Source organism: Biomphalaria glabrata, chromosome 12, assembly GCF_947242115.1.
Source record: "Biomphalaria glabrata chromosome 12, xgBioGlab47.1, whole genome shotgun sequence".
Lineage (NCBI taxonomy): Eukaryota > Metazoa > Mollusca > Gastropoda > Planorbidae > Biomphalaria > Biomphalaria glabrata.
Window position 1 is genome coordinate 36,145,859 of NC_074722.1, and position 16,375 is coordinate 36,162,233.

At 34.7% G+C, this 16,375-nt stretch overlaps 1 protein-coding gene across 2 annotated transcripts; it reads left to right on the plus strand.

Moving 5' to 3' along the window:
- Positions 1-4,329: 4,329 nt before the first annotated feature.
- On the plus strand, positions 4,330-15,188 carry LOC106071148 (protein NipSnap-like). 2 transcript variants are annotated; one of them, XM_056006634.1, is made up of 10 exons: positions 4,330-4,474; positions 6,180-6,340; positions 8,092-8,137; positions 9,159-9,250; positions 10,133-10,203; positions 10,597-10,737; positions 10,839-10,870; positions 11,233-11,327; positions 13,800-13,883; positions 14,422-15,188. In XM_056006634.1, exons 1-10 carry the CDS (start codon positions 4,389-4,391, stop codon positions 14,484-14,486), a joined length of 873 nt encoding a protein of 290 aa, XP_055862609.1. In that variant the 5' UTR covers positions 4,330-4,388; the 3' UTR covers positions 14,487-15,188. The 2 variants fall into 2 exon arrangements, with proteins under 2 accessions (XP_055862609.1, XP_055862608.1); XM_056006633.1 differs by lacking the exon at positions 11,233-11,327 and adding an exon at positions 12,193-12,290.
- Positions 15,189-16,375: the final 1,187 nt, after the last annotated feature.

Genomic DNA, 16,375 nt, shown 5'->3' on the forward strand with positions numbered 1-16,375 from the left:
GTCGACTTAGATTTTCTTTTTGTCGTCTGCGTTTGTCCTCGGCAGCAGATTTTCTTTTGGTTTCAAATGTGTAACCTCCAGCTGTCTCGTTCTGCGGCCGCATGCAACCAGGTGCTCTCTTCTATGTCAGCCAAGGAAAGTTGGCGCCTAAGCTGGTCTTTGAAGCGTTTCAGTGGGACGCCTCTGTTACGTGGACCACCTTTTAGCTCACCAAAAAAAGACTGCCTTTGGCATACGTTCGTCTCCCATACGGGATACGTGCCCTACCCAGCGTAACTGTCGGACCATAAGAAGTCCCACTATACTGTCCATACCGGCGTTCGCAAGGACATCGCTGTTTGTAGTGCGGTCTTGCCACCGTATGTCCATGGTGGAGCGCTAGCATCTTTGGTAGAAGCGCTCAAGAAGTCTTAGATGTTTCCTGTATTGGTTGAAATGCTTAATGATAAAATAATAATAATAATCTGTATTATTCGTGAGGAGATTTTTTACAATTGGGTAAGTACTAAAGAAGATGCAATATGCGTCATGTTTATTATTTTGACAGCTGTCAAGACATCTCAAATTAGCGTTACTTTGATGCGGAATACCCAAAGAAATAGCAATAGGAGAGCTACTTCTCCTTCACCTATCCCTAAATCTATTTCAGTTTTGGGGCATCTTATCTTATCTGATATAATACAGACGTTATTTCAAAATAGAAGATAATTACGTCCTACGCGTCATGCATTCAGTCATGCATATTAACCAATGACTTAAATTCTGCCAAGTCACTGGTTTTCCTGGCTGGCTTAGGCAACCCATTCCATGCTATAATAGCACTAGAGAAGAAGGAGCATTTGTACAAATTTGTCCTAGCATATGGAACGAGGAATGTGCCTTTATCTTTGTGTCTTTCTGAGTATTTTTATCAAATTTTGTTTTTGTATTTGAAGATTATGGTTCAGTGTTTTATGTATAATCGCTACTTCCCTTTTGAGTCTTCTGTCCTGAAGGCATTCGAAATTCGTTTGTTATGAATCTCACTGCTCTATTTTGTGTCTGTTCCAGTTTCTTAATGTTTTCTTGAGTTGAGGGGTCATCACACATGATCTGTCTACTGTCTTTCTCCATTCCTCTCTGTCTTTGCCTTAAATAGAATCTCTTTCAATTGCAGGGCCGTCCTTTCTTTTATATCGTCTTCCCATTGCTTTCTCTATCTCTTCTTTGCCCGAGCCATGAGGACCTTGTGATGTAGCCTTAACCCTTAAAACTCGCATTTTAGTTAAGCCTCTAAACATCAGATTTGTAATTCCATTTTGTTTGCACTCACTGAGAAACTGCTCAGCACTTTAAGGATTAAAGTTTCAGTTTGCGTTTTTGGACTTAACTTAGCGGGTCACCGTGGGCCCCGGGCCCGTTAACGTTGTGATCCTGCCTCTAATCTCTACAATTGTGGTGCGGTTTTTTGTGGGCTATACATAGGATCCTTCTATAGATTCTCAATTCCCTTGCTAGGATCCTCCTGGCAAGATCTGCATTTAGCGTCCAAGATTCGCAAGCATACGAAAATGTGGCTATGAAAAAGAAGCGCATCAGTCTGATTCTGAAGCCAAGGGCTATGCCTCAAATCTGGAGCCATTTATGGGTTTTCATATGTGTGAGAACCAAAAGTCAGCAGCAAATAGTCCAAGTAAGGAAAAATCACGATTTATCTTTAAAATATATTGGTGGTGCTTCCAATAAGACACTACTACCTATAAGAAGTAATAATTGAATCAAGCGCAATATGACATTATTACTTAAAAAAAAAGCAAAAAAAAAAAAGAAACAAAAAAAAAAACAAAACAAGGTACACTACTTGCATTGAAATGTCTTTTGGTAAATGTACCGATACATACAGGCTACTCGATTTCTTTGCAACACACTAAATTTGTCCTAGGGGGGTTGGGGGGGGGCACCAAGTTCAACATATTCTTGAACCCGGGCCCACGGGCACCTTGCTACGCCACTGTACCTAGGACGATGCAGTTTAAAAGTTTTGCTTAAACTTTCTCGGAAACTTTTCTCAGTTGCAAAAATAAATGTAAAAACAAGTATCATTAAAAAAAAAAAGAATAAAAGGTGTTGATTCGTGTGTTGCTAGTGATAATGAGAAATTTTGCAAAGTTTCAACTTGAATCCGCCAACGATAAACCCTGAAGTAGCGAGGGATCATATTATATATATATATATAATATAAAGTATATAAAAATTAAACACTTAACCCAAAAAGTAAGCAGACAGTTGCAGAGTGAATACATAAACAATGTAATATCTAAAGATAACAACAAAAACCTATGGTCATACATTAAGTCTAAGAAAATGGAAACAACAGGCGTAGCGCCATTAAAAGATGAACATAACATAATACATAATGATAATGAAACTAAAGCAAACATTCTAAACAAATACTTTGCATCAGCATTCTCAACCCCAGGAGACAAAGACATATTACTGAATTTGAACCAAGTAGACAACATAGAAGATATAGTAGTACAAGAAAATGGAATTCAAAAACTATTAGCCAACACCAAACCAAATAAAGCTTCTGGACCTGATGGTATTCCAGCTAGATTACTCAAAGAACTAAGTAATGAGCTAGCCCCAGTGTTCAAAATACTCTTTCAGGCTTCACTTAACCAGGGCAGAATACCAAAGGACTGGAAAGAAGCTAATGTCACCCCCCTATTTAAAAAAGGAGAAAAATCTGACCCAGGGAACTACAGACCAGTATCACTTACCAGCATCACATGTAAAATCCTAGAACACATAATAGCCTATGTAGCAACATCATAAACCACTTAGACAAACATAATGTCCTCACACCATACCAACATGGCTTTAGGAAATATAGATCATGTGAAACACAACTAATAGGACTAATTGATGATTTTTCAAAAGGTTTAGATAATAGTGAACAAATAGATGCTATCTTACTAGATTTTTCTAAGGCTTTTGACAAAGTTCACCACCATAATTTGCTTAAAAAATTAAAATATTTCGGCATTAATGGTCCACTGCATCAGTGGATTAAAGACTTTCTGATAGGGAGAGAACAAACTGTAATAATAAATGGCTCTAAATCAACACCGATAACAGTAAACTCAGGTGTACCTCAAGGTACAGTCTTGGGTCCACTACTATTTTTAATTTACATAAATGATTTACCAAATTGCATTAGTTCAGGAACAAAAGTCAGATTATTTGCAGACGATTGCATAATATATAGAACAATAAAAACAACACAAGACACAGATATTTTACAAAGAGAATTAGATGAATTACAGAAATGGGAATCAAATTGGAGCATGTCTTTCCACCCAGAAAAATGTCAGTTGTTAAGAGTAACAAAAAAACTAAAACAAATTAATTCCACTTATCTTATTCATGGCAAACCAGTATCACAGACTAAAAACGCAAAATACCTAGGTGTTATAATAAATGAAAAACTATCATGGAATCCACATATTGATGAAACTACAAAAAAATCAAACAAAGCATTAGGATTTATTAAAAGAAATTTCTATAAATCAAATAAGAACATAAAACTAAAATGTTACTTAACCTTGGTTAGACCAATAATAGAATATGCATCCTCCGTTTGGGACCCCTCAACTCAAGAAAACATTAAGAAACTGGAACAGACACAAAATAGAGCAGTGAGATTCATAACAAACGAATATTCACATTTGACTAGAGTAACACCTTTAGTAAAATCACTAAATTTAGAAAGCCTTCAGGACAGAAGGCTCAAAAGTAAAGTAGCAATCATACATAAAACACTGAACCATAATCTTCAAATACAAAAACAAAATTTAATAAAATACTCTGAAAGACACAAAGATAAAGGCACATTCCTCGTCCCATATGCTAGGACAAATTTGTACAAATACTCCTTCTTCCCTAGTGCTATTAGAGCATGGAATGGGTTGCCTGAGCTAGCCAGGAAAACCAGTGACTTGGCAGAATTTAAGTCATTGGTTAATATGCATGACTAAATGCATGACGCGTAGGACGTAATCATCTTCTTTTTTGAAGTAACGTCTGTATTATATAAGATAAGAAGATAAGATATATAATATATATATATATATATATACGTCTGTGACCTTATCATTTTACTTTTTCTAAATTATATAGATCAGTGTATATAGTACATAATATAATCTCAAATCCACTTAACATGAAAAAAATAGTAATATTCAAACTAAATGAAGATATAATGTTTATAAATATATATTAAATAGATAAATATAAATATCTTAAGATGTTATTGCTTCAATATTGAATCTGCCTGTTTTTATTAATATTATCGCATTGAAGAGTAGTTTGTAAGAATTCGACGAGATTAAAAATAAACCATAGAAATGGCTGCCCTGTGCAGATCTGTTCGGGCTTTCAACATAAATAATGCCTTTGCAGCGCTAAATAAACCTGCATCGTTAATGACAAGGTTATTATTTAAAGCTCTCTGTGAATATTTAGTAATATTTTATTTAATTGCATTCAGAATATTTGATTATTATTAAAAATTAGGCATTTATGAAAGTTTGTTTACTGTTTTTGCTTAGCCTTCATACTGACCTTGACCTTTTTAAACTAAGAGAAAGATAAGATACTAGAGTGTAACAAGAGTCTAGATTAGCATTTTAAGATTGCAAAAACAACTAAGACCAAAACAAAATAATTTAAGTTTTATGCATAGATCTGAACTAAAAATACATTGTCCACATTTTAAATATATCTAGATTTAGTTTAGCTGTTAGATTCTCATTCTTACTTATGATGATAAAATGATGGTGTCGTTAAGCAGTAAGAGTTAAGAGTAGTAAGGTTCTATACTAAAAATAGATCTAGTAAAATTTAGATCTAGACTCTGCAGATTATGAATATTAATTTTTTTTTCAAAAAAGGGCGACTTCAGGTTATCAGTATCAATCTAAAATTATTCTCTAAGTCTAAATATACTAGACTCTACTCACTGCTACTGGCTCTCTATTTTTTCACTATCATTTAAAACAGAACACAATTTTTCTACACTAGATCTAGAACTAGAATATAATATACTCTTTTGATACTTTAACATACTTTCTTAGACCTCTTGCCTTAGGTCCTCCCGATTAGGCACATAGGTCAGCAAGCAGTCTCCACAGAAATCAGTCATCAGCGACTTCCATAGCCTCCTCATTGCCCACAGATTTTATGTCCAGTTTACCGCATTGGTGCAGGGTCCTTAAGTTCCATGTACCAATTAGGTTGGTTTACTTGCATTGAAAGATTTACCATGCATCAATATTGGATGTCTTATCAGATTTGTTCTAACACCATCTTCAGGGATTGGCTGCCCTCACAGCGTGTTAAATTATGTTTGATGTTTGACATTTCTGAGTGACTTGAGGTGTCTCAAGCTCGAGTCCTGGTGAAGAATGGCTTTTGAATTTTGGGATTTTTAGGGTGTCGCTGATACCATCCAAGTCTAAGGGGTACCTGACAATATTTTAGGAAAAGTAAAGGTGGTTGGTCGTTGCACTGGTCACATGATACCTCCGCTAGCCATGGGCCATCAAAACAGATGACCTTTACATCATCCACCCTATAGATCGCATGGTCTGAAATATAATAAAATTGAGAAAAAAAAAACATTTATAAAGTATTGCTTCCTTTCTGCTATACATGTATTATTTCTTTTTTAAATCTTTCACTAACTTTCAATTCTTTTAGTGATACAATGAAAATATTTGACATTTTATATATATACATTCAAAGAGATGCAAATGAAAAGTTAATCTCTTGTTCAAATATTTCTAGCCGAATTTGTGCTTACTGATCTCCAATTAGGATATGAGTTAGATAAGATCTACAATACAGTGGGAAGCGTGGTCAAGAGGCTAAGTGCGCTTGAACTTGGCTTGTTTTGGCTACCTAGAAGGGGGTTTGACACCCGACTCGGGCAGAGTTGTGTTTACTGAGCGCCTAAAGGCAGCACAGAAAACCAACTCCTAGATACCCCCTCACCCCCCCCCCCCCCCCCCCACTGGTCCACAAATGAGATTGGACCAAAGCACTCTGAGCATGCTATAAGCATGAAAGTAGCGCTATATAAAAGCTATAATAATAATAATACATAAAGTAGAAATATATTTTTTGTTTTATTTCAGATGTCGAGGTTTGCAAACTTCATCAGCTTCACTTAGAGCCCATGACTCGGACGATGAAGACAGGGGTAAAGGATGGTTTAGCAGACTCAGAAAAACAGCTCAGCCTGAACAGTCTCACTCGATGGCATTATCAAGTAAAGAGACTGTCTATGAAATACAGTGTAAGTCTTATTTTACATTAAACAGAGGGCTAGCCTTGACTTGACTTAATCTCTTTGATTCTTTGGAGCTTAACAGTGCCCTAACAGTGCTTTGCCTTCGGACTCTGGCCAATGCCCTTCAGTTAAGTCCTTAGCCATCCTGACATTTTGATCTCTTGCGATCTCCTTCATGTTTGCTTTGACCTCACATCTTTTCCCTTCCCCTATGGTGTACAGCATAGAGCCTGTCTTGCATTGTTTTCTGTTGCTCTTTGGATTGTGCGCCCAACCCAGTTCTATTGGGATCCTTTGACTTCTTCTCCTCTGTGTGTTTGCTGAGCCTGTATGGCAGGAAAATCACCTTCTATTACACTGATAGTAGTCTTTTGAAGATTAGTATATATAACAACAGCCTTCTTTATCACAACTCATTTAAAACCTTAATTTCATTCTAAAACTTACTTAACATGATTTACTAACGACATTGTCACAAGTGAGGTCACTTCACTACTATTACACCTAAAGACTGTTAACCTTTTTTTTTTTTAAATGGCTGTTCTAAGTACTTCCCCATTAATGTCTGGTTTTGATCGTCAAGTATATAAATAAAGTTTTTTGTTTATAGGCAAGTGACATGAAAGTAAAATCCTTACCTGGTGGTCAATAAGAGACAGGTTATTATTATTATTATAATAGCTTTTATATGGCGCTACTTTCATGCTTTTGCACAGAGCTCTTTTGGTCCAATCTCATTTGTGGACCAGTGGGGGGGAGGAGGTATCTAGGAGTTGGTTTTCCCTGCTGCCTTTAGGCGCTCAGTAAACACAACTCTGCCTGAGTCTGGTGTCGAACCTCGAGCCCCCTTCTAGGTAGCCAAGCCAAGTTCAAGCGCACTTGGCCTCTCGCCCACATTCCCACTTCCCACTAGGTTTGCTAAAGAGCTGGTTTTTAGAAGAGAGAGATAATTAGATATAATTGATAAAAGACGTTTTTTGTCTGCCATGAGTTTTAACATGAGTATCTGTGATACTATTTCATGTATTTAACCCACTTGCACCTATTGCGGTAGGATATGTGTGATTTACGGGATTAGCCCAATGCAGCATCCCCAGTGTATAAGCCCCCTCCCTGGAAATCAAGTATTTTTTAACATTGCTTTCTTTTTTTAAAGGCTTTAAATGTATATATTATTTGAAACTAGACTTAGTTATCTATAATTTAAAGTTGTTATTTGATTATTGTTCTGTATTATATTTTTATAATATTCATATTACAAAATTACTTTTTTTTTTTCTTTTTTTTTTTTTTAAATTAAGAGTTACATTCCTCTTGATATGCAAATTCCCTGTATTTTTCAAAATGGCAGTTATGGGTTAAGTATTTTTTCAAGACATGGGTTGGGTATAGAAGAAGAATGGTAAGGGAATATTCTTCTATTTTCAATTTAAATATTTTCTTTGGAAAGTTCACTTCAATGTACCTTTTTGACAATTAATTTGTCTAGAGCTCATCACTGAAGTTTTAAAGTTAAAATCACTCCACGCTGTCCAGCAGTGATACATACAACCATTGAAATGATTCTTGAGTGGAGCAGTAATATAATCTCTCTTCTTGACTTGACAGCATGACTTCCTGAGTCTTTGTTGATGGTGGCTGTTTTCTCTATGCATCATTTATTTACAGAATTTCTTTAAAGTTGCCCCATTAGCAATAACAATGTTAGTAGATATTGTCTTATTTAATAGTTTTATTTGTTGTTTTATGTGTTTCAGTTCATGCCGTGAAGCCAGAGTACATGGAAGAATATATTAATCAGTTGTAAGTAGGCATTGCCTTTTTCTTTTGGTTTATTGTGTTGCTTTAAAGAATGTAAATGATTAAAGCAGCCAGCTTGCTGTCCTTATCACCTATCTCTTGGACAGTTGGGGCACCATGCAAGATCTGTCAACCAACTTTCTCCATTCCTGTCTTTTGCCTTGGATAGAACCTCTTTCAATGGCATGTTCATTCTTTTAGGTTCCCATCGCTTTCTCTGTCTTCCTCTACTTCTTTTTCCTGGTACTGTTCCCTGAAGGAAGGTCATTGCGAGCCCTGAAGACCTTGTAATAAAGGCATAGAGTTTTAGTTTGCGTTTTTTTGTACAGTAGTTAGCTGGTCATCATGTGGTCCAATTGCTGTCCTCATAACACCTCAGAAAATAGACTACTGGCTCATCATTATCTTTCCATTGCTTTCCTCGTGGAACATAGGGCCTCAGTAAAAACACACCACTCTCCACAGTCACTTGCTACTGGGCAATCTTCACATATTAAAAAAATGACAATTTCAACTGTTGCAAAACAAAAAGACAAAACAACGAAAAAAAAAAAGTCTTCTTTCACTGAAAAAAAAAGTAACAAATTTTAACAATGACAAGATTCATACCATCACTTCCATGAGACTTTATTTACTTAATTTTGTTTCTTATCAAAAAGCTTAGCTCCGGGGAGTTGCATATAAAAAAAGAAGAAGCTCAAAAAATAATATTTTGAGGAATTTATATTTGAAAACAGAGAGATACAGGATGACACTGACCACTAAATCTCAAATAATGCTGATATTTAAGTAATTCTATTAGGGGATATCTTACTATGTCTCAATAATTAAGTCTGGGTTGTTTTGAACCTTTGAATTCATATAATTGAAATGGCTTGAAGATAACAAATGCAGAAAATATTTAAATAATTCACATTTCGTATTTTAGTTGGTATATGTTTTTTGTTTTATTATTTTTTTTTTTTAATTAAAAATTGTAATGTTTTCATTTATATCTTTAATTTCTCTCAATTGTTTGTTCCAGTTCAACATTTCAACAATTAATGAAAGAAAAAGATACGGGAGCAGAACTCGTAGGAAGTTTTACTGTAGAAATTGGAGACCAGGATGAAGCAGGTTAGATATTTCTAAGTTTCTTTTAAGCAATTTTTTTTTAGTTTTTGTGTGCACTAGTTTAAAATTAAATCTTGTAAAAATAAATCTGGGCATTTTAATTTCCTGATAGAACCCATGACTTCTCGTCCTTTCTAGAGTTTGTAGACAACATTGAGAGACATGGTCTCAATGTCAGAATATATTTCATCTACTCCTTTAAAAAATTTCTAATGTCAATCTTACTTTTACTCATCTATACATCCTAGCTTGTTTTTCTGGGATACATAATGACATAAGAACTTATCATGTGAGGCTGAAGATTAGCACAATCTCTTTCCGATGGACTTAAAGGGAGCGTTGCTTTGAAAAGTTGACCTCATTCAGTGCACTCCGGGTCTGTTGCCTGTTTTTCCTCTTAGTTTTCTTATTGATCTCAGTTCTTGGCCAGCCTCTTTGCCTTGTAGAATAAAACATTAAAAACATTGACATTCATGGCTCCACTCTATGAGGGGTGATCATGGGCAAGCATTTCCTGGTCATGGATGTCGATTCCACATGCCTTAATCTTAATACCTCTTGTGTTGATCCCCTTGAGAGTGCTTTCCAACACGAGGCTCCCCATAGAAAAGTTGTTAAAGGAGGCCATAGTAAGGCATGTGGACTACGTGTCATGTCCAGCCCATCCTAGTTGTCAGGCTGTAAAAGAAAACTTAACTCTTTCTCTCCGTAATTATTTACCACATTCTGGTGGAATCAACGTTGGTATCGTCTGTTAGGAGAGAAAGAGTTAAGTTTTCTTTTTAATGCTTGTTTTTTTTTTTTTTGTTTTTTTTTTAGGGATTTGGATGTAAAAAAATCTTGCTCAGTAGCATAGCATGACACAATGAAATCATTTTATTTCAGTACACTTATGGTCTTACTCTGGAGGATATCCAGTTTTGAATAAAGCAAATACTATTTACAGAACAGATGCTGTAAGTTTTGACCCATTCCAGAAATATTTAATTTGATGGTTTAGAATTTTATGTTAATTTTGAAAACATTTTTGTTTTAAAAATGAATTAAACATTTTGTTGAAATAGTTCCAACTGAAATTATATTGACTTAGTTTAACCCACATTATGTTACAATGTTAAATTTTTAAATCTGTTCAGTTTTTACTTTATTATATATCTTTATTATTATGAAATATGTGTTTTTATTATAAATAATATTTTATTTTAAAGTGTTACGCATCTGAAGGATATTAACTTCAAATATTGTTACTAAAAATAATAAAAGATTATTATTCTGAAATAATGTTTCATTCCTAATTGTGATTAATCGAATTTTAATTGGGTTTATCTTTCTTTTTTTATTCCCCCTAGGATTTCCTTGAGTTTCGTAAGAAAAGAAATATGATGTTGCGTTCAAGGCGTAATCAAATTTTGTTAGCTTTTAGTTTCTGGCCACCTATCCAGCCCAGAGAACCCAGCCATATTTATGAGCTTAGAACCTACACACTCAAGGTTTGTACAGTCGTAAACCAAACATTAAATTTAATATTACAGAGCATCTAGCCTTTAAAGATTTTATCTGTATCCTATATTGAATTTTTTTTTTCTTCCAGCCAGGGACAATGTATGAGTGGGGTAATTGCTGGTAAGTTAACGTTTCTGGAATTTACAGTTTAGCACATATATAGAGAAATACCGAAGTCATCCAGCAGGACCTGGCTACTTTTACTTATATATTTTGAGCAATATTTTCATTGCTAAAGACCTATTTTTAGTTTATTTAGGGGTCTCAAAATGTGCTTTTTCCTGTATTGTATGTATTTTTTAAATATATATTTTACAAATAGATTTCAATTTCAAGTAATTCAAGTAAATTGTGAAGGGATTTAATTGCTGTCTGTATGTGGATTTGTAATATTTTAAAAAACAGCAACAGTTTATAATTGATCATTTCCCTTCCTTTCACAAAGTAGGCTCTCAAAATCATGACTCCTATTATACTTGTAGGGCAAAGGGTATAAAGTATCGCCTATATAATAATGAACCAGTGGCTGGATTCTTTAGCCAGATTGGGGATTTATCTCGCTGTGAACATATATGGGGTAAGTCTGGCCTGCCTTGGGCTTCGATGGACCAGCCACTTTGATGTGCAAGCTCTCTAGAGACTTCTTCAGCTGGCTCTGAGTTTTTCTTTTGCTCTTGCATTCTTCTGAAAGACTTTATAACTCACATAGTGTTCTTCTTAGTATTAATGTACTAGACCTAGCTCTCTAATATTTTTTGTTTGCTGTTTTTCTTTTGGTATGAACTTTTTTCTGGTTTTATCTCATATGCTAGCATGTTAAGATGATGTGTGTGAAGTGCTGCACTATGATGCACTACAGACATTGACTTAAGAATTACTAAAGCAATCTTTTCTTAGTACATCAGATTTTTTAACAGACGCACAATTTTTTCTTTATTACTGTTTATCACAAAAAAATATTTTTTTTACATATTTAAAACTTGAAAATAGTTTGCTAGATTTTTTTTTCAAAATTTAATTTGTTGATAAATTTTCAAGAACTCTTTGGTTTTGCAATGTTTAGGTTGGGCTATATATAGCTCGTCATAGAAGTTCTTCCCCATCTTTCACCCTTCACCCGTTATCTTTCTTTCTCCTTTACCTACCATCTCCTGCCCCCTCTCCAGACCCCCCCCCCCTCTCTCTCTCCCATTTTGTCTCCCTAACCTTGTCAACCCCACTGTCAAACCTTTTTTTTTTTAGAAGTGTTGAAGAAAAAAAATTATCACCAAAACGTCATTTCTTCCTGCATGCAATGAAAATCAGGAAATCACAGTTCCATAGATACCTCCACTGAATGACACATTTAGTTGAAAATATAATACACTGGCTCCGCTCTCATCCCTTTCTCTTGCTTGCATTGATATTTGGTAGAGTTTTGTTTTTTTTGTTGTCTCCCAAAGGATTAAGGGACTACAGTATAGGAAGACAGACAGGAATGAGCCAGTTGCTGGATTGTTTTCACAGATAGGTGAACAATACACAGTACATCATATATGGGGTAGGTAAACTCACTTTTAGGCAATAAATGAAATGAATCATCTGCATGTGGATTAAACAGAACACCGATTAGCAAACTAAGTAACTTCATGGTCTTAGTCAAAACTAGTGCTGTGGGTGTCTCTGGTAAAGGCCTTGGATTCCGGACCTAGGGATCCAAAGTTCAAATACAGTTAAGTTAGGATTTGGTTTGAGAGTTTTAGGATGTCCCCGTATGCTTGAACTTGGCTACCTATGTAGGGAGCTCAAGGTTCGACACCCGACTTAAGCAGAGTTGTGTTTACTGAGCGCCTAAAGGCAGCACGGAAAACCTTCTCCCAGATACCATCTCTATAAGCATGGAAGTAGTGCTATATAAAAGCTATAATTTATTTATTTATTTTAATGGGTATCTGAAGCATCAGAGAAGTCAGTTAGATTTGTGCTGGCCATATGGCAGCCTGTTAACTGTTGGCCACTAAAACAAATGAGCTTTTCTTTATCTGCCCCCCTAGATCACAATGTCTGAAAGGGAAACCTCTCTCTCCATCTCTCTCTAAGTCAAAATTGTAACTAAAAATTAAAAAGGTAAATGGTTGTTGTCCTTGATCAAATATGGAATTTTGAAACTAGTTGCTATTCTTAATCTGCTTTTACTTTCAGACAGATGATTCCTTTTTTTTTTTAAACTTTTGTCTGAATTCTGAGCCATTTCGACATACGTGTTTCACTCATTGATTTGGAATTGAATTACTGTGTAGTTTGTGTGTGCCTGTTAGATTAGTCCAGCGTCTTTGCTTTGAGTTTCCTATAACACTTAGATCACTCTTTAGTCTCATAGTTTAAAGTCTCTTGTTAACTCTGCAGTGGTTATCATTTTTATTTTTCTAGTCTTTATTTCTATGAAGACTAAGACAAATATCTATAAAATGCTAATTTTATTGTATGGTTGTGAATATAGCTGTAGAATAAGGACATGATGAAGCAAACTTAAAATTAAAAAAAAAACATAATTGTGGTTATTTTTGTCCTAAATATAAGCATTCTCTATTGAAACCATTCTGAAAAACTTCCTAGTTGTCATGCTGTGGTTAAGGTAGAAATTCAGAATGTCAATTTTTAGGATACATTTTTAAGCAATGCTGAAATACCTTTCTATAGATTCACTGGAATAGTAGTGTAATTAATGATGTGTTCATGTTATGATGTAGTGATTAATGAGATGTATGGGGGATGTTATGATGTAGTAATTAATGACATGGTGATGTGTGATGTATTAATGTTATGAAGTATTCTTGTTATGATGTAGTAATCAATGAGATGTAGTAATGTAATGATGTGGGGGGATGTTATGATGTAGTAATGTGATGATGTTATGATGTGCTGAAATGATGTCAAGATGTGATTATGCAGCAATGTAATGATGTTGTTATGTTATTCTAAAAAAAAGAAAAAGCTGCTGATTGAATTTTATTTAATACAGGGTTGTTTTTTTTTTAAATTATGAAACTTTGTTGTGTTTAATTAACAGCTTATAAAGATCTTCAGACCAGAAAGGAAACAAGAGAGGCTGCATGGAACAGGCCTGGATGGGATGAATGTGTTTCATATACAGGTTAGTATACAACTTAAAGGGCATCACTTTATGGCCACCAGAATTAAAAGTATATAAATATTATTTAAAGACAGCTTACTGAAAAGTGAATTTTTCCTCAAATTTTAGGTCTGTACTTCTAATTTCTAGCTACCAGGGTAAAATATCTTCAACATTTGAAACATTTCTTAGGTTTAAATGAATAAGTACGCTCTATTTCCATTTATAAATCATTAAAAGCAGAGTTTAAAATATCCATAATACTTAAGCTTTGAAAGTAGAAAAGCAACATGTTTTAGACTTTAACATTGGCCGTTGGATTATCTTCATGCTTGACAGACATCCATTATGCCATTCAGTCACACATTGTTGGAGTTACAAAACCTGGTGGAGGCAGGGGACATAATATTCACATTTAGTTTTTTTTTTGGTTGGGGGGGGTCAGCAATTAGGTGTACTGAGTTGAGTAGGTTAACTTAGGAACTTATTTTTTTTTTTAATTTCTTAGTTTGTGCTAAAAAGTCATTGATTGATAGGGATCCTTTATTTCCTATTTCAGTGCCTCTGATTCGACACATGAAGTCCAGAATTCTGATCCCCACACCATTCTCACCCTTACAGTAAACAGTCTGCGTGTGCTTGAAGTGTTTTGTGTCCCTGAGATACCAACTAGTTGATCTGCTGGACTGATTGAGATTTTACAAGGTCTTCATTTACTGAGATTTATCTGTATCTTAACTTCACTAAAGGATTATGTCACCAACTAAGAAGTGTAATTTGTTTTTTAATGACTTTATTTTTTTCGTGACAAGGTGGAGAGTGAATTTTTTTTTCTTCTAGAGAACTAAAAAATCAACACTCCTTATTTTATTCTATTTTGTTTCATTATCTCGTATAAATTTCAATTTTTTTGATAATCTTTTTTCTTGTACCCAACTGGTTTGTGTTTTCTCTGTTGAATTCTATGTTTAGTCGTTGTATAGGCACAGATGTACAAAGGAGTCTCTGATCCCCAGTCAATTAAAATGTTAACAATAGTACAATAATTTATTGAGCAGCTCTATCTGGTGGGGCTCCCGTGTGGGATTCTGTTGTTGCACATTGCCTTTTTGTCTAGAGAAGTTAATTGTATACATCTGTGATTTCTTGGTATGTTGTTCAAATGTGTTGATGGAAGAAGTGTGATTTCATGTGATTGCTTTAGCAAAAGATTTATGTTCTGACTCTACCAAATGTTAGAATAGAAATGTTGATGAAATTGTATTTTAGATTCATGTATTTTTTTTTTTGGAAATGTTGCCAATAAATGGAGACTATACATTATTACTTCGATGTTTGACTTAGTTTTTAACATGCAAATCGCTTACCAAGTGCGTCTATTAACATTTTAGTTTTTAACAAGCACATCTCCTACCAAGTGCGTCTATTAACATTTTAGTTTTTAACATGCACATCTCCTACCAAGTGCGTCTATTAACATTTTAGTTTTTAACATGCACATCTCCTACCAAGTGAGTCTATTAACATTTTAGTTTTTAACATGCACATCTCCTACCAAGTGTGTCTATTAACATTTTAGTTTTTAACATGCACATCGCCTACCAAGTGTGTCTATTAACATTTTAGTTTTTAACATGCACATCTCCTGCCAAGTGCGTCTATTAACATTTTAGTTTTTAACAAGCACATCTCCTGCCACGTGCGTCTATTAACATTTTAGTTTTTAACAAGCACATCGCCTACCAAGTGTGTCTATTAACATTTTAGTTTTTAACATGCACATCGCCTACCAAGTGTGTCTATTAACATTTTAGTTTTTAACATGCACATCTCCTACCAAGTGTGTCTATTAACATTTTAGTTTTTAACATGCACATCTCCTGCCACGTGCGTCTATTAACATTTTAGTTTTTAACAAGCACATCGCCTACCAAGTGTGTCTATTAACATTTTAGTTTTTAACATGCACATCGCCTACCAAGTGTGTCTATTAACATTTTAGTTTTTAACATGCACATCTCCTGCCAAGTGTGTCTATTAACATTTTAGTTTTTAACAAGCACATCTCCTACCAAGTGTGTCTATTAACATTTTAGTTTTTAACATGCACATCTCCTGCCACGTGCGTCTATTAACATTTTAGTTTTTAACAAGCACATCGCCTACCAAGTGTGTCTATTAACATTTTAGTTTTTAACATGCACATCGCCTACCAAGTGTGTCTATTAACATTTTAGTTTTTAACATGCACATCTCCTGCCAAGTGTGTCTATTAACATTTTAGTTTTTAACAAGCACATCTCCTACCAAGTGTGTCTATTAACATTTTAGTTTTTAACATGCACATCTACCAAGTGCGTCTCCAGGTGGCAGATAGGGGAAGGACTCCTCTGGAGGATGAGGTGGAGTATTCCATTGGTTAGAATATAGTCTTTACAATATGTACAAAATATCCAGGGAAATGATTGCTTTGATGTTTGACTTGCTTTTTTAACATGCACATCTACCAAGTG

Bases quoted from the DNA above. Each gene is read 5' to 3' on its own strand.
- LOC106071148 (XM_056006633.1), top strand. From the start codon at position 4,389: ATGGCTGCCCTGTGCAGATCTGTTCGGGCTTTCAACATAAATAATGCC. The intron at 9,251-10,132 runs GTTAGATATTTC...ATTTTATTTCAG, and splicing joins TGGAGACCAGGATGAAGCAG to TACACTTATGGTCTTACTCT. The intron at 10,204-10,596 runs GTAAGTTTTGAC...TATTCCCCCTAG, and splicing joins CTATTTACAGAACAGATGCT to GATTTCCTTGAGTTTCGTAA.